The sequence below is a fragment of the Penaeus chinensis genome, chromosome 24 (assembly GCF_019202785.1).
Source record: "Penaeus chinensis breed Huanghai No. 1 chromosome 24, ASM1920278v2, whole genome shotgun sequence".
NCBI lineage: Eukaryota > Metazoa > Arthropoda > Malacostraca > Decapoda > Penaeidae > Penaeus > Penaeus chinensis.
Window position 1 is genome coordinate 26,687,961 of NC_061842.1, and position 20,000 is coordinate 26,707,960.

The 20,000-nt window shown below is 33.9% G+C and overlaps 3 protein-coding genes across 3 annotated transcripts in view; all 3 read left to right on the forward strand.

Annotated features, from left to right (window-relative positions):
• The first annotated feature begins 2,629 nt into the window (after nt 1–2,629).
• On the forward strand, nt 2,630–3,781 carry LOC125037907. The gene is made up of 2 exons (XM_047631144.1): nt 2,630–2,641; nt 2,822–3,781. Exons 1-2 carry the CDS (start codon nt 2,630–2,632, stop codon nt 3,779–3,781), a joined length of 972 nt encoding a protein of 323 aa, XP_047487100.1.
• A 10,276-nt stretch (nt 3,782–14,057) lies between these two features.
• LOC125037909 (secreted protein C-like) lies at nt 14,058–15,197 on the forward strand. Its single transcript, XM_047631145.1, has 2 exons — nt 14,058–14,069; nt 14,223–15,197. The coding sequence occupies exons 1-2, from the start codon at nt 14,058–14,060 to the stop codon at nt 15,195–15,197; spliced, it is 987 nt and encodes a 328-aa protein (XP_047487101.1).
• Nucleotides 15,198–19,867: 4,670 nt separating this feature from the next.
• Nucleotides 19,868–20,000, forward strand: part of LOC125037910 (apomucin-like) — a 1,652-nt gene continuing 1,519 nt past the window's right edge. Inside the window, exon 1 of the mRNA XM_047631146.1 lies at nt 19,868–19,915. Coding sequence (XP_047487102.1) covers nt 19,868–19,915 — 48 coding nt within the window. The remainder of the gene's footprint in view (nt 19,916–20,000) is intronic.

Consider the following 20,000-nt stretch of genomic DNA (forward strand, 5'->3'; position numbering starts at 1 on the left):
ATATTCCATATTTGGGATTCCAGACAGATGGTCCATTGTACAGCGATTCTTCCTCTTTGTGTGTGGGAGAAAACTCAAACACACACACACACACACACACACACACACACACACACACACACACACACACATGCTCGCGCGCGCACGCACACGCACACACGGACGCACGCACGTACACACACAAACACACACACAAATATGTGTGTGTGTGTGTGTGTGCGTATCTATTGTTATAGTTATACAACTCTATATATACATAAATACATATACATACATACATAAATGGATATATATATAGACTATATATATATGTATATATACCATATATATATATTTATATATATATATACTGTATATATATGTATATATATAGACTGTATATATAGGTATATATATATATATATATATATACCATATATATACATATCTATCTATCTATCTACACACACACACACACACACACATATACATATATATATATATATATATTTATATACACACACACATACACACATATATATATATATATATGCACACTCAGATATATATATATATATATATATATATACATATACATATATATACACATGCATATATAAATAAATATACATATGTTATACATGCATATATATATATATATATATATATATATATATATGCTTATCTATGTATCTATATATATGTATATACATACACATACATATATATACATATACAAATATCTATATACATATACATACAAACACATATAGATATATACATATACACACACACATATAGATATATACATATACACACACACACATATAGATATATACATATATGTATAAATATATACATACATATATGAATATTCATGTATATAACACACACACACACACACACACACACATATATATATACATATACATATATATATATACACATATATATATACATAAAAATATACATATTCATATGTACATATATATGTATACATACATACACACACGCACGCACGTACCTACGCAAGCATGCACGCACACACACACACACACATATGTACATATATATATATATATATATATATATATATATCTATCTATCTCTATATATACATATTTACACATGTATACTGTACCACACACACATACATATGTATATATATATATATATATATATATATATATATATATATATGTATACATACACACACAAGTATACTGTTGATATAGCTGATAATAGCAAAGCAATGGTGATGATCAAAGCTATAATAATAATGATATGGATGGTAGCAATACATCTGATGATAATTCCTGCAAGTTAGGTATTGGAGACAGACCTCAATAATGGTAACAATAGTAATGATAAATAGATAATTACAATACTGCTACTATTACTAAGGCTAAGGCTGGTAACACCACTGAAGCATAATTTCATCATTCAAATTACTATTACTATCATGATTACCATTATCATTATAATGGAAAACAATATATCAATAATAATGATAATGATAAATATAACAACAACAACAATAATAATAATAATAATATTTATAATAATGATAGTAATGTTGATGATGATGATTATCATTATTATAACTATTATTGTTATCATTACCATTATGATTGTTATTACTATTATCATTATTATCATCATTGTCATTGCCATTATTATTATCGTTTCCATTATCGTTATAACTATCATCATTGATATTGTTAAAATAATAATGATAACAATTATTATTACTATTATTAACACTATCAGTATTATCATTATCCCATCATCAACATTATCATTATTATTAGTAGTAGTAGTAGTATAATAATTTTCAGTAGTATAATAATTTTCTTATAATAATAATTATTATTAACATGATTACCACAGAAAGTTGGGAACTACTACTCTAGAGAAATTCGAGTTCGAAATTGAAAGAAATAGTGTTAATATTTTTCATTTTCCTTCTAAAATCAGTATTGTTATTCTAGCGAATACTACCATCATCATTATCACTGTTATAATTATCAATGATAGTTATCCTTTTTATTAATTTATATTAGTGTTTTCATGATTTTTAGTATGGATACCATAACTGCTATTTTATTTGGTAATTAATACTCTAGAGAAATTCGAGTTCGAAATTAAAAGAAAGTGTTAATATTTTTCTTTTTCATTATAAAATCAGTATTATTATTCTAACGAATACTACCATTATCATTATCACTGTCATTATTATCAAAAATAGTTTCGTTGGATGTTATCCTTTCTTTTACTTTATATATGTGTTTTCATAATTTTCAACATGAATATCATAACTGTTGTTTTTACTGATATCATTATCGAACAGAAATGAATTGTCTCTTTACAATTAAAAGAGAAAAATCCAGTATCAGTTTTACTCTCTTCAGGAAATTGATCATAACCGACAAATGAATATAAAAATAGCAAACAAATACAGTTTTGCTTATTAGAGAGATACACGTCCAACCGGGAAGGCAGACAGGGAAAAAGATCAGGGAAAGCGTACACTGCGTCTGGGATAAAGGGAGGAGGGTTTGGACGACCCTTTCTCCAGGCTGAGAGGGAAAGTATATATATGGAGAGGAATAGCTGAAAGGATACTCACAGCACCTACACAGCGATCACTATGAAGAGCTTGGTGAGTCTCATCTCAGCAGTGGCTATAGTAGAAGAAATGTATTGTGGTCTTCAGTAGAAATCTGATGCATAGGAAGAAAAAAACAACAACGAAAATGAACCCAGTCACAATGAGCGTTCGTGCCGAATTTCTGAAGGAAACTGACATATATTTGATATTAACACTTTGGTTTTCTTCCAGATTTTGATTTCCGTTATTGCACTTGCGGCTTCCATGCCCAATGGCTATAACTTATCTGGGCCTCGAGGAGGAAGCTTTACTCATGGAGCCTCTGGAGTAATCACTCAAGGAGCTTCCTCGGGGATAGCCACTTTCCAAGGAACCACTTTCGGATCAACCGTTGGGCAAGGTACTTCTGGAGCCTCCTTTGGTCGAGGAACTGCCTCCGGAGTGGCTGTCAGCCGCGGAACTTCTTCGGGAACATCCTCTGGCTTTGGAGCCACGAGCCAGGGTCTTTGCGGAGGTGGACAGGTGCGTCACGTGGATGGAAGGTGTGTGACGCCTCGTGTGAACCGTCGCGTGTTTGTCTACGACGTTCCCTCCAACGCCCAGACAAGCGGCCCTGTCAACGTCCCCGAACCTCGCGTCGAGACCAACATTCTGTTAATCCGGTCTCCCGAAGGCGGTCTTGGACCGCAGCCTGTGGTCATTCCTCCACCCCGACAGAATCACGTGGTTTACGTCCTGAACAAGCAAAGCAGTGCAGGGCCAGGAGTGATCGAAGTACCCTCATCCGGCCCTACAACCCCTGAGGTTTACTTCGTCAACTACGCCGAAGGAGAGAACCCAACCCTTCCAGGCGGGGTGGACCTCCAATCGGCTCTTCAAGCGGCCAGTCAAGGTGCAGCTCAGACTGTTGGTTCAGCAGGACAGGCTGTTTCCTCAAGTCGCCACGCTGTAGCTTCGTCAGGTCATTCTGGTTCGTCTGTTGGCCAGGCCTTTGGATCAGGGGTCTCATCTGGGTCCTTTGGCGGTCAAGTGGGCGTGTTAGGAGGACTCTCTGGCTCTGTCGTTGGGCAGGCGATTGGCTCCTCAGGTCAAGCTGGCTCTTCTGGAGGTCAGGTTTCAGTAGTTCAGACTTCCTCTGGTGGAGGTCAGTCCTTTGCAAGACGGCCTCCTGGCCTGTACACGCAGCCCTAGATGGGCCTCATGATGCTTGTGCCTCCACAGTGGCATACTTGTTCTTGTTAATTTGGAAGTTGTTATATTCAAATAGTATTTGTTGTTTGTGTAAAGTAGACCAATCCACTGATTTTGTATAATACAGTATCATTCTGAATAAAATGGTGCGAAATGTATTTTAGAAATTGATTTCAAATTTATATCCTTATAAATCCTTATACTCAACACATATCTTAACATAAAAGGATACATATGTCTATGTTATATAACAAAACATGATGCTTCATTTACTTTTAGGTCAGTGATATCTGTAAAAAAAAGTTTCCTCTTACACAAAAATCATGCGAAACGAAATTTCTTGTAGTCTGAACAACTTTTCTGGCAAAATATATTGAAGATTACATATATTACTCATCTCTATTGAACTAAATACAAAAAGACGTTTATCTTCTATGTAACACTAGATATTATTATAATTATAATGATTATCACCTACCATATTTATTGTTATAAATACACAATTTTAGCGTCGGTTCCTTATTATTATCATCTTTGCCATAATCAAAATTTTCGACAGCATTTTCATCGTCTCTATCACCTTATCATCATTACCATAACTGTATGATAAAGAACGCTGTATGGAAAAGTTGGCTTACTGATATTTTGAAAATCTTTTTACGCTAACAATGTTTACATATTCACGTACGAAGTTGCATATTTAATATTTTGCTACGAATTCGATAAGGAATGTTATAGTTTGGTATAATGTGGAAATTAGATTTACATGACTTGGGAATCTTGTATATGATCTGTAAATTTACTGTTGTGCTTTTAGACCCTGCGGGAACCGATGGCTAGTCAATAATTATGATAATAACAATAATACGAAAGTAATAATGACGAAGAAAATACTACTAATAAAAAAAACAACACTGATAAAAACAATGATAGTGATGGGGATGATAATCACAGTAATAGTTAGTAGTAGTAATAATAATAGTAATAAAGTAATAAAAGTAGTAGTAATCATAATACTAATGATAGTAATAATATCAGCAACAAGAATACCAGTAAGAATAACAAATGAAACAAGATCCTTATCATCTGCTTCTATCCATTTAGTTCTTGCATCCTTTTCTGCGTCTGTTGATGGTTTCCCTTCGATCTTAATTTTCTCGCGAGATGGTCATTGTCAGCGATTCCGGTCACATGTCCAAGCAAGGTCAGCTGCTGCTCTTCTTTCACTTGACCATTGAGGTGTCTTTTCCATTCAGTATCTTTTGTAAGTGATAGTACTGATTATCAATATTTGTAATGGGTAATTAATTATGGTGATAATGGCGATTAAGATGATGGTGATGATGATGATGATGGTAAAATAAATAAAAAGGACAATAACATCAAAATGACAGTAATGTAAAAGATAGTAATACTTGGAGAGTAGTGAGAAAAATATATTATACAAAGGAATAACAAAAACAAAAATCGTATCAGTAATGTGAACAACATATCTATCTACGGCGCATGGAAAGAGTGGGTTAGTATAACAGATAACCGTATTTCCCTATTTAGGTTAAAGAAAGAGAAAAGTAATGTACGTGGTATTAAATATTCATACCTAAGTGAAGGGGAAGGAAGGATAACGACACGCTATGCTGTCAGGTGGGGGATAGAGGGGGGTAGGGGAGGGGGGGCGTGAAAGGGTTCGTCAGCACCAGGAAAAAGTTCCCAGATGGAAGCAACGGAGAGAAACCACTTTTCAGGTTCCTTTTTTGCAGTGGTTCCCAAGACATGGGCGGTACATCGAGGTGCCACAACATGTCAAAGTGAAAAAAAAAAAAAAAAAAATACTGATGCGGTATGTTTCTCTTATTCTTTTCGTGTTTTTCATTCGGGTATGTGACCTATGGTTATTTCTTTCGCGCAGCCGTAATTCTATGGGGTATTGCTAAAACAAAATATACTCTGTTGTATATGGGGGGGGGGGGGGGTTAGAAAGGACTACATGAGTTTGGGATGCCAATAGCAAAAAAAAAAAAAAAAAAAAAAAAAGGAGCAATTACTGCCCATGGAGATATCAAGGTAATTAAAATAAAAGGAATGTTAATGCGAAACCCTCGGTATAGAGCCTCAATGGTACCGGTTTTCCAGCCATTCAGATCGCTATGGGCGTCGTTAAAACCACATCTCCTATCTCTCTTTCTCTCCCTTTTTTCCTTCTCTCTCTCTCTCTCTCTCTCTCTCTCTCTCTCTCTCTCTCTCCCTCCCTCCATCTCTCTCTCTCTTTCTCTCCCTCCCTCCCTCCATCTCTCTCTCTATCTATCTTTCTCTCCCTCTATCTCTCTCTCTCTCTCTCTCTCTCCCTCTCTCTCTCTCTCTCTCTCTCTCTCTGATCCTCGCATGTTTGGGGGAAAGTTTCTTCTCAAGGCTGCTTCACCCACGCCGTCTTCGGGATCTGTGGGTTCTAGTCTTCTTGCTACCAACGACCCCTTTTTTTATTCGAATTTATTTCTTCTCGGACCTCGGGTGTTCGATAGATCATTCTTCTAAACAAACCGTTTTTCTTATAAAACCACACTCTGCTTTTTCATTTTCATCTCTCATTTGACAGACACGCGTGGTTGGAAATACGACCAATTATAGCAAAGAATGATAGAGATTAGAAAGATTTCTGTAGCATCCCTATTTTGTATAAGGATGTTACTGATCTTCTGAACGCTTTGGAATCCAATTCTAATAGTCCTTTTTGTTACTATAGACTCCTCTGTATTATCAGTCTCCTTTTTGCTGTGATTTCCGTTATTCTGCACTTTTAGTATTACATATATTTAAAAAAAATCATATCACATCATATCATCATCCTCATCCTCATCATCACCATCATCAACATAATCGTCCTTATCGTCATCTTCATTTCCTTTTTCTCATCACCATCATCATCTTCCTCCCCCTCTTCATCATCATAATTCTCATCACCATCACTATCCTTCTCCCCCCACTCCTCCTCCTCCTCATCATCATTATCATCTTCATTATCATCATCATCACCACCATCGACATCATCATCGTTGCTTTTGTTATTAATGTTCATATCCTTGTTCTTGTTGTAGTAGCAGCTGACGATATTATCATTATGGTAATGATAAGGTAATCAATGATGAGAGTAATTTGTCTTATTCATATTATAACTCTAGCTATCATGATGATTATTTTCTCTATGTTATTCGTATTATCTCTTATTATCTGTAGTATTGATGATAATAGACATGGTATCGGTAATAATGATGAAAATGTAAATATTGCATTGATAATGTCAATGTAATCGAAAATATTGTTAATGATCTTGATGCGGCCACTGATGATAACTGAAAATTATGATAATAATCATATAAGTATCATTTGTCTCCATTATATTAGTAATGATAATAATGATAACGATGATTGTGATTATGATGATGATGATAAAAATAATGATAACAATGACTGTAATAATAGTAATATGATGATATTGATGATGGGAATGGGAATGGTAATGCTAATTCTATTATTGTGGTTACTGTTAGTATGATTAGTACTGACACTGTTATAATTGTTATTGTTATTATTATTATGACTAGTGTTATCACAATTTTTCTCATCATGATTACTATTATTATTATTATCATTATTATTACTAATGTTATTCCCATTACTTTATTATGATTATCATTATCATTATCAGTATTAGTGTTGTTATTATGATCTTCATTATTATTATTATAATTTTATCATAATTGTTACTATAAGGATAATTATAATTATAACGATAAGATAAGGATAATGATACTACTAATGAGAACTACTATTGTCATTATTACCATCAATATTAAAATCAAATAAGCATTGTCATTTGTATCATCTATGGATATTTAAAAATGACAATAATTCTTACTGTTGGCATTTATTCAGGTGATAATTATTATAACATCTTTTAATTCCTATTTGATTAGCTATTTCTACCATCAACATTATCGTGTTCAGGACTATTATCACTGATTTTGGTCTTGCTAGCTTTATCACACATTCAAATATAGATATATATCCGTGTATCTTCGGCCGCTTAAAAATACAATATCCATTAACAGTCGTACAATTTACAGTAATAAATGGTAAACAAATATGATAAGTAAATAGTCACATATACATTAAGATGATACTAAATATGATAAGTAAATATTAACATATACATTAAGATTAGAATTAATACCTTAAGTATATATATAAATATATATATATATATATATATATATATATATATTGAAATCAGAAATATAAGTTCAGAGTATAAGAAAGATACCTAACCAACGGGAATTGCAGACAAGGAAAAAGAACGGGGAAAGTATTAACAGCGTATGGAATAAGACAGAGGTGGTTTCATCGATCCTTTCTCTCCGGCTGAGAGGAAAAGTATATAAATGAAGAGAAATGCAGGGAAGGCTTTTCACAACAACATGACAGCGATCACTATGAAGAGCCTGGTGAGTCTTACCTAAGGATTGGCTCTTGCTTTTTGATCTTCAAAATTTTGATACGTAAGATAAATTAAACAACAAATATGATATAGTGGAAATAAACCCCATTGATATGTGTTTCGGCTAATGTGAGTTTAGTATTGATATTTATGGTTTCGTTTCAGATTTTGATTTCCATCATCGCACTTGCGGCTTCCGTGCCCAATGGCTACAACTTGTCTGGGCCTCGAGGAGGAAGCTTTACTCATGGAGCCTCTGGTGCTTCGAGAGGAACAATCACTCAAGGAGCTTCCTCGGGGATAGCCACTTTTCAAGGAACCACTTTCGGTTCAACTGTTCACCAAGGAATTTCGTCGGGAGCTTCCTTTGGTAGAGGAACTGCACCCTGTCAACATCCCCGAACCTCGCGTCGAGACCAACATTCTGTTAATCCGGTCTCCCGAAGGCGGTCTTGGACCGCAGCCTGTGGTCATTCCTCCACCCCGACAGAATCTCGTGGTTTACGTCTTGAACAAGCAAAGCAGTGCAGGGCCAGGAGTGATCGAAGTACCCTCATCCGGCCCTACAACCCCTGAGGTTTACTTCGTCAACTACGCCGAAGGAGAGAACCCAACCCTTCCAGGCGGGGTGGACCTCCAATCAGCTCTTCAAGCGGCCAGTCAGGGTGCAGCTCAGACTGTTGGTTCAGCAGGACAGGCTGTTTCCTCAAGTGGCCAGAGTGTAGCTTCGTCAGGTCATTCTGGTTCGTCTGTTGGCCAGGCCTTTGGATCAGGGGTTTCATCTGGGTCCTTTGGCGGTCAAGTGGGCGTGTTAGGAGGACTCTCTGGCTCTGCCGTTGGGCAGGCGATTGGCTCCATAGGTCATGCTGGCTCTTCTGGAGGTCAGGTTTCAGTCGTTCAGACTTCCTCTGATGGAGGTCAGTCCTTTGCAAGTCGGCCTTCCTGGCCTGTACACGCAGCCCTAGATGAGCCTCATGATGCTTGTGCCTCCAGTGTGGGCCCCTTGTTCTTGTTTATTTGGAAGTCGTTATATTCAAATGTTAGTATTTGTTGTTCAGTCATTGATTGTTTTGTCATTCTAAATAAAATGGTGTGAAAAGCATTTTAGGAATTTATTTCAAATACACATCCTTATAGATCCTTATACTCACACATATCTTAATATTAACTGTTAAATACATCTATGTTATATAGCATAACATGACACTTCGTTTGCTTATATGTCAGTGATATCTGTGGAAAGGTCTCTTACACACACACACACACACACACACACACACACACATACAAAGCAAAATCTCATGATACGGTTATTTGAATTTTTTGAAATCATTATACCAAGAACAATGTTTCTGATAAACTACTCGTCTCTGTTGAACTTAACTACAGTAGTTATAGCTCATAATTTTGACTTCACCTATAATATTTATAGTTACCAACATATACTTTTAATATCAATCGTTGTTTTCCTTATTATTATCAAATTCGCCAACTTTTCATAATCATCATTTTCTTTATCATTTTAATCGCATTTATCACCTTATTATCATTAAAATAATTTAATGATGGATAAGATGGCCCATTGATCATTTGAAAAGCATTTTACACTAACACTATTTTGCATGTTTAATATTTTGCGGCGAATTTGATAAGCCTACGTTATGGTTTGGTATAGTGTGGATATTAGATTTACATGCCTTTATATAAATTTACTGTCATCGTTATCGTTTGGTAATTGTTGTAATAATAATAATAATGATAATAATGATGCTAAACAACAACAATTGCAACAACAACAATAATAATAATGATAATAATAATAATAATAATAATAATAATAATAATAATAATAATATTAATAATAATAACAGCGATGACGAGTAATGATGACGAAGAAAATATTACTAATAAAAACCAACAATGATAATAACAATGGGAGGGATGATGATAATGACAATAGTAATAGTAATAATGATAATAATAATGGTAATAATAGTAATGGTAATGGTAATGATAATGACAGTACTAAAGTAGTAGAAGTAGTAGTAATCATAATAATAATGATAATAATAATGATAATAGTAACAATAAGAACAGCAATAATGATGATACAATCACGGCCCAAATGTGACACATACGCACAAGATGTTCCTTCTCCTCTGCTTCTATCCATTTATTTCATGAATGGTTTTCTTTGATCGGTTCCCTTCAGTCTTTCCTTTCTTCTCGAGAGATGTCCAGTGTCAACGCTTCTGGTCATCATTTTCTGCTTTTGTTGATGGTTTCCCTTCAATCTTTTTTTTTTTTTTTCTCGCGAGATGGTCATTGTCAGCGATTCCGGTCACATGTCCAAGCAAGGTCAGCTGCTCTTCTTTCACTTGACCATTAAGGTTTCTTTGCCATCCAGTACCTTTCGTGAGTTAGTGATATTATTGATAATCAAGATTTATAATGGTAATTAAGGTTGTAATGACGATGGTGCTTATGACGATGATGCTGTTAAGAGAAATAAATATGACAATAACATGGTAATTACAAGAAAGCGAATATTAATGTGAAATGACCCGGCATAGAACCCCACAATGGAACCGGTTTTCCAGCCATTCAGACCGCTTTGGGCGTCGCTAAAACTGCATCTCCTCCTGCTATGATCCCCGCATGCATGAGGGAAAGCTCCTTCTCAAGGCTACTACACCCACGCCGTCTTCAGGACCCGTGAGTCTGCCCCAAGGACCCCTTTTTATTCGAGCTTAATTATTCACCCCGGGCTTTCGAAAGACCAGACTCCCGAGCAAGCTGGTTTTCTTAACTATCTTCAAACTACTTTTTTCTCACAGTTGAAAGACACACGTGACTGGTAATGCAATTAAATACCAAAAAGAGTAATAGAATTTTGAAGATTTTTCTTTAGCCTTCTTGCAACCTTATCATTTTACGCCGGAGCCTACTGGGATTTTTACTTTTATTTTTCTAAAAGTTCTTTTTGTCACTGTAGGTTCCTCTTCTTTATATTATTAGTGTCCTTTTTTATTACTGTGATTGTTATTATTCTACCTGATTAGTATTATAATTTTTGCCATATTGCTTGTTTTTTTTATCCTATTATATCACATTTATCGCATCATATTATAATTATCCTCACCACCACCATCAACATCATCCTTATCTTCATTCTCAACTCATCATCATCATCACCATCCTTATCCTCATCCGCATCAACATCCGCATCAACATCAACATGGACATGAACATCATCGCGATCACCATTAATGCTATTCTTGTTATGTTGATATCCCAGTTGTTCTTGCAATATTGGCTGGCGATATTGTCATTAATAGTAAAGATATCATTGATAAATGATGTGAGTAATTTTTGTTAACATTATGTATGTAATTATTATACTGATTATTATTTTCATGTTATTTGTATTATCTCCTTTAATTTTAAGTAACGATTATATATAAAAAAATGGCCTCGAAGATTATAATGAAAAACCTAACATTAAAAGTGATGATGACAATATCATTTAGAATATTGGTAATTATATTGATGAGGCTGCTAATGATAATGATAACGAGAATAGAAAATATTGATGGCAGTTTTAATGATCAGTGTCCGTATAAAGACAAAAACACCACCACCAGCCATAACAGTAATAATAATTCCAATACTAATACTAAACTAATTGAATTACTAATAATGGTAACAATGATGGTAATAAGAACATTAATATGAGTATGATAATAAGGATAATGATTATGATAATGATGATGGTGATAATGGTGATAATGAAGATAATAATGATAATAGTAACTGTTATTATTATCATTTCTTATCATTATTGTTAAAATATTATTGATAATAATATTTTCATCATCATGATTATCGCCATCATAATAAACGTTACAGTTATTATCATTATTAAGTAAGTTTTCAGTAATCTATTATCTCATGTAAAAAAATTCTACTAAACTAACCATTCAAACTATTATTATCTCCATTAACATTATCTTCTCGTTACCGGTAACAGTGTCATGACCAAGAAGATGTGGCAGCAGAAAAAAAGTAATGATAATAATAACAATAATGATAATGATAACAATAATAATGTTAACAATAATAGTAATCAACAACAACAATAATAATAACGATAATAATAATAATAAGAATAACAATAATGATAACAATAATAATAATAACAATAATAATAACAACAACAACAATGATAATAATAATAATAATAACAACAATAATAACAATGACAATAATAATAACAATAACAACAACAACAAAACAACATCAATAATAATAACAATAATAACAATAATAATAATAATAATAACAATAATGAAATAATAACAACATTAATAATAATAGCAATAATAATAAAAACAACAACAATAATAACAATAAAAACAAACAACAAAAACAATAATAATAATAATAATAAATCTAATATATCAACAAAGTACCATAAAGAGACAAGCAGATCGTGGAAATAAGTTACTGTTCGAAGACACATGAAGGAAAGGTTGATAAGGGAATCGCAGAAGAACCCAAACCAACGTCGCTAAGAACGGCGAAGAAAGTAGAAATAAGAAGGTATAAGAAAGAAAGAGAAGAGAGAACAGAATAGAAGGAAACAATGAGATGAAAGAAAGGAGAAAGAAGAAGAAGAAAAAGAAAGATGAAAGAGAGAAGAAAGATGAAAGAAAGAAGAAAGAAGAAAAGAGAGAAGAAAGAAGATAGAAAATAAGAGAGAAGAGAGAATAGAATAGAAAGAAAAAAATATGAAAGAAGAAGAAAGATAAACCAATGAAGAAAATAAAAAATAACAGAGAAGAGAGAAAAGAACAGAAAATAAAGGAGCAAGAAGAAAGAAAGAAAGAAAAAAAAAAACAAAGAAAAAACAAGAGAGAAAGAAGTAAAAAGAAAAAGAAAGAATAAATAAGCAAGAAGGGGGAGAGAAGAAGAAGGAGTCGCGTAACGCCCATTTCCTGACGACGGAGGCGGTAGTGGGAATGGGAATGGGAATATTAAACATATTGTTGTTATTACTCGTATGATTGGTACTGCCATTGTTATCCTAATTGCTATTGTTATTATTATCATTGCCATTAATAGTCTCATCATCATCAATATCATTATTTTATCTTTATCATTGTTATGATTATCATTATATTTTCTATTATCATTATTATTATCATCATCATCATTATCATTATTACTATTATCATTATTAATGTTATTACGTCATTATCATTATTAATGTTATTACGTCATTATCATTATTATTATTATTAATATCATTATTATCATAATTATTATCATCATCATCATCATCATCATCATCATCATTACTGTTATTATTATTATTATCATCATCATTATCATTATTGTTATCATGATTATATATGTTGTTATTCCGTCATTATAATTATAATTAGTATTGTCATCATTATAATTATTATCATAATCGTTACTATAACGAAAACCATAATTATAAACATTTACATGTGAATGAAGATAGACATTAATATTATAAGTAAACATTGATGTACACAGTGATATAATAAAAGGATAAATACATGCAGTTCAGAGTATAAGAAAACTATATAACTAAGGGACAGGCAGACAAGGAAAAAGAACAGGGAAAGCGTAAACTGCGCATGGGAAAAGGCAGGTAGGTTCTGGACGATACTTTCTCGAGGCAGAATGGGAAAGCATATATAAACGACGATAAATACAAGGGAGGATATTCACAGCACTAACACAGCGATCACTATGAAGAGCTTGGTAAGTCTTTCCGTGGGATCTCCAGGAGTTTGATGCAGAAGACAAATTAAACAGTCCATAAAATACGATAAAATAGATCCAGAAATATGATTCATAGATATATTTTATTTAAGATGACGTATTTTTAGCATTAATATTTTGAATTTGTTTCAGATTTTGATTTCCGTCATTGCACTTGTGGCTTCTGTGCCCGATGGCTACAACTTGTCTGGGCCTCGAGGAGGAAGCTTTACTAATGGAGCCGCTGGTGCTTCGAGAGGAACAATCACTCAAGGAGCTTCCTCGGGGATAGCCACTTTTCAAGGAACCACTTCCGGATTAACCGTTGGGCAAGGTACTTCATCGGGAGCTTCCTTTGGTAGAGGAACTGCATCCGGAGCGGCAGTCAGCCGCGGAACTTCTTCGGGAACATCCTCTGGCTTTGGAGCCACGAGCCAGGGTCCTTGCAGAGGTGGACAGGTGCATCACGTGGATGGAAGGTGTGTGACGCCTCGTGTGAACCGTCGCGTGTTTGTCTACGACGTTCCCTCCAACGCCCAGACAAGCGGTCCTGTCAACATCCCCGAACCTCGCGTCGAGACCAACATTCTGTTAATCCGGTCTCCCGAAGGCGGTCTTGGACCGCAACCCGTGGTCATTCCTCCACCCCGACAGAATCACGTGGTTTACGTCCTGAACAAGCAAAGCAGTGCAGGGCCAGGAGTGATCGAAGTACCCTCATCCGGCCCTACAACCCCTGAGGTTTACTTCGTCAACTACGCCGAAGGAGAGAACCCAACCCTTCCAGGCGGGGTGGACCTCCAATCGGCTCTTCAAGCGGCCAGTCAAGGTGCAGCTCAGACTGTTGGTTCAGCAGGACAGGCTGTTTCCTCAAGTGGCCACGCTGTAGCTTCGTCAGGTCATTCTGGTTCGTCTGTTGGCCAGGCCTTTGGATCAGGGGTTTCATCTGGGTCCTTTGGCGGTCAAGTGGGCGTGTTAGGAGGACTCTCTGGCTCTGTCGTTGGGCAGGCGATTGGCTCCTCAGGTCATGCTGGCTCTTCTGGAAGTCAGGTTTCAGTAGGTCAGACTTCCTCTGGTGGAGGTCAGTCCTTTGCAAGGCGGCCTCCTGGCCTGTACACGCAGCCCTAGATGGACCTCTAGTGTGGGCCTCTTGTTCTTGTTAATTTGGAAGTCGTTATATTCAAATGTTAGTATTTGTTGTTCATGTACACCCATTCATTATTGTTTTAAATAAATAATTATTCCAGTATATAAGCGTTATCATATACTGTTACTAAAATATTCCCTTTAGAAATAATATGACACCTTGTTCACTCATAGTTCAACGAGTATCTTAGTATTTGTGAACATTTTATATATATATTTTAGAAATGCACGTAAAACAAATTTTCAAAATATAGTTTCACTTATATTTTCAACGTTCCGTCCATTTCGACCGATTATGCGTCGCTTTACTCTTATCGAATCTCTTCACACCTTGCAACTTACATCTTTTTACATACAACCATGATATTCAACATATAATTTTTACCAAAGCTAATCAATAGAAAACTCATCTAACAAGTTACTGTATCATCTCAAAAATAGGTCAGACGTTATAACTTTTTTTTCTCCCCCCCCCCCCCCTCACTCCTCGCTTTCCTTTCCTATCCTTTAAAAGAAAAAGAAAAAAATCAATGTAGTGTGATGAACTATATATTATATATCAAACATAAAAACATATTTACAATTAGTGATTAATTATGACAAAAGGTAAAAATGTACAATTAAAAATAATTTCGCAAAACAAAAGACGTAACTAATGCTTTTCGATTATAACTACGTCAAGATTACATAAGGAAGTTTTAATCGAAAGTCGTCAATTACATATCTTGTCGTGTGAAGTTAGCCATTATCATTCACACCTTTTCTGATGGCAAGTGTTTTATTTTTTATTTTTTTATATATCGAGTTCTGATTTGCTAACATTTTTAGAATGATAAGTATGGATATTTAACATGTTGATACGCATTAATGACAGGTATGTTACAGCTGAGTATAGTCGGGATATAAGGTATACGTGACCTGTATTTTTTTTATTCATTAATTAATTTATCTATCTATCTATCTATCTGTGTGTCTATCCATCTATTTATTATTATTATTGTTATTATTAGTATTATTACTATCATCATCCACATCATTATTACCACTACTACTATTATCATTGTTATCGTTATAATTACCACCACCACCATCATCATCATCATCATCATCATCATCATCATCATCATCATCATCATCATCATCATCATCATCATCATCATCATCATCATCATTATCATTAGCATCATCATCACCATCATCATTACCATTATTTGTAAATTCACCATTGTATTTTTCGAAAATTTGTGAACCTATTTCATTTATGTATCCAACGGTGCTAAGAATCATAGAAATGTTAATAATGATAGAGATGATAATTACAATGTTTGGATATTAACAATATTAATAATCACATACGGATGATAGTTATGTAATGATAATGATAATGATGATAATTGTTGATCGTCCATATTATTGTAATGATGATTAATGGTGACGGTGATGATGACAATGATGATGATTATGATAATAATGATGATACAGATAATGGCGACGATAACGATTATGGTAATGATAGTGACAATCACAGTGATGATAATAATGATGACAATAATGATAGTGATAATGATAATGAAAACAATAAAGAATTACTGATGTGACTACTACAACTATTGTTAATCATCATCATCATCGTCATTATATTGTATTTTGCCTTTATCACCATTTCCCTTCCCTTCTGCAGTCAGAGGATGTTCCACTCGAGTGCCTCTAATGCTATGTTCAAGAAAGCTCATCTGATGGTGATAATCAAGATTATAATCATAATTAAGCATGCCATGATAATGATAATTATCATTATGACGATGATGATGACAGTGACAAAAAGTATTATGAAAAAAGTTAATAATATAAACAATAACAAGGGTCCTTTAATAATGATAACGTGTATACTCATTGTAATACTAACAACTAAAATCTTCTTGTAAACAAAACATCTTTGCAGGTGAAAAGGAAAGATTGGATCAGTATATAATATTCGCGTTTTATATTCAGGTAGTAGAGCAGTGTTCAATACTTACAACTAAAAAAAAGACCATTTGAACGCTCATCTATTAGGTAAGACACAGGTCCATGCTAGCAAAAGGAAGAGTGAATGATAAACCACACTCCACTAGGCAGGACGTGAAAGGGTCCTTCACAAGTAGGAAAAAGTTCACGGGTGTTTGCTACGAGAATTCTACCAGCAAGGAGAAACGAGTATCCAGGTACCCTCCTAGAGAAAATCGAGTTCCTTAATAAAGGGAATGCTAATGCTGAGGTAACCTATTGTGCACGCTCAGCACGGTACCGGTTTCCCAGCCATATCCGCCACTATGGACTTCGCTTGGGTTTGTGTAGTTCGCGTGTACTCTGGAGGTTCTCGCTCGTCGGAGGCTGGGCAAGATTTTTAGAACATACTTGTTTTGATCTTGTCGTATCCTAGACTGTACCACCTTCAGCTTTTTCTTCTATATTGTTTGAATTCTATAACTTACATTATAATACTAATAGTAGTAATGATACTATAATACTGATAATGGTAATGATGATTATAATAATAATAGTAAAAGTAATAATTATGACACTATTATTATTATCATTATTATTATTATTATTATTATTATTATTATTAGTAATAGTAGTAGTAGCAGTAGTAGTAGTACTTTAATAATACTATAACAGCAGCCTATACTACTGGTATGAGTCTCGCTATATTTACTCTGTTTGAGATTTTGAGGGAAAGCTCTTTTTTTTTTTTTTTTTTTTTTTTTACTCGCCGTGAGATAGACGACCCCTCTGAAGTGTTAAACGCATATCCAGTTTTGATTTTAATGAACCCAGTCATCTCTCTTCTCTACATATTTTCTTTGTCTCCTATATCTTCTTCCTATTCTCAGTCATTATAAAAATATTAATATATTTCTATTATTAACGTTACTGTGATTGTTGATTACATTATAAGTAATAAGTCTGATTTCCCTGTTGGTCGCTAGTTCCAGGAGGCGACAGTTCGAGTTTTTGACACGACTTCTCAACGTGCTCTAAATAGTTCCCCTCAAACCGTATTTTCAGTCTCAAAATACGGTTTATTCATCAACTTTCTTTTCATATTCGTTTTCCACTATCTCCTGTGTCTCCGTACCAGCTGGCCTGTCTTACATCCTTAATATTTGTTTTCTTTATACCACTTACGTGTTAAGAACAATATTAAAACACACGGGCGTATCAACTGCATTTGCATTTCTTCTCCGAGCTCTCTCTCTTCAGATCCATCCTAACGAAGGGGAAAACCACGCCATATATTTAACCCTTATCGTCTATACTTCAAGCTAAACGTGCTTTAACTTCTGATAGTATTAATCCTCTCGTCAACATTTATGCAGTTTTATCACCTTAACACCGACGGACTACGTTTTCTATGCCTCCGTTAAAAGTAGACTCGCTTAGTATTTTCTTGCTTCCAGTTTTCTTGTTTATTTGTTATAAGTGTTGAACTGATCAGAATCTTATATAATGTTACTTTTGTTTTGATATTGATGCTAGTACTACTGCTACTACAGCTACTACGACTACTACTATTATTGATGATAATAATAATAATAATAATAATAGTAATAATAATAATGAAGGTATAATAATTAATAATGATAATAATAATAAATAGGGTAATGTCGATTATGATAATACTAATGATGATAATGATGATGATAATGATAATGGTGGTAGTCGTAATACTACTACTAATGATAATGATAATAATGATGATAATAACGACAATGATAAAAGTCATGAAAACAACACTAGTAGTAATGATAATAATAAATGTAATATTAATGACACTAGTAGTAATAATAATAGCAATAATAATAAGAACAACAATTACATAAAAAAACAAGAACAAGAAATAGAACAACAAGAACAACAACAACAACAACAATAATAATAATAACAATAATGATAATAATATTAGTAGTAATGATGATGATAATTGATAATAATGATAATGACAGCAATCATTGTAATTATCATTAGAATAGTAATAACAGTAATGATAACGACAGTGAAATCATAATGATGATAATGAAAGTGTAATGATAATGATGATGATAAGAACAAATATGATAATGATACTTAAAATGTTGACGGTGATAATGATAATCATAATAGCAATAATAATAATAATAATAATAATAATAATAATAATAATAATAATAATAATAATAATAATAGTAATAATAATAACAACAACAACAGCAACATTAATAATAGCAAAAATAATAATAATAGTAATAATAATAATAATAATAATAATAATAAAGATAACTATGATGATGATGACGATAATAGTAATAATAAGAATGAAAATGCTGATGCTATTCTTGGTGATGAAAATAAAGTCGACGGTACAAATAACGATGCTGCTACTGCTGATACCATTACCACCACCAAATATAATATCAATAATATTTAAGGTTGTGATTATCAGTAGAAAGCTGCCTATGAACACTGTACGGGACTTTCACTGACCCATCGCGCAGGCAAACGGGGAAAAAGAACAAGAGGACACGGGAAGGCAGGTGTAGTTGCAGCTTTCTCGAGGGAGGGAGAGAAAGGATATATATATGAAGAGAAAAGCAGGGAAGGATATCCACAACTACAGGACATCGAGCGCCATGAGGAGCCTGGTAAGCTCTCCCTCTTGGGTCGAGGCCGCGTTGGAAGTAAACACGTTTCTTTGATGTTCTGGTTATGTCTAGTTGGCGTATTGGTTCTTGAAAAGAATAGACGTTGAAGTTTAGTGTGTGA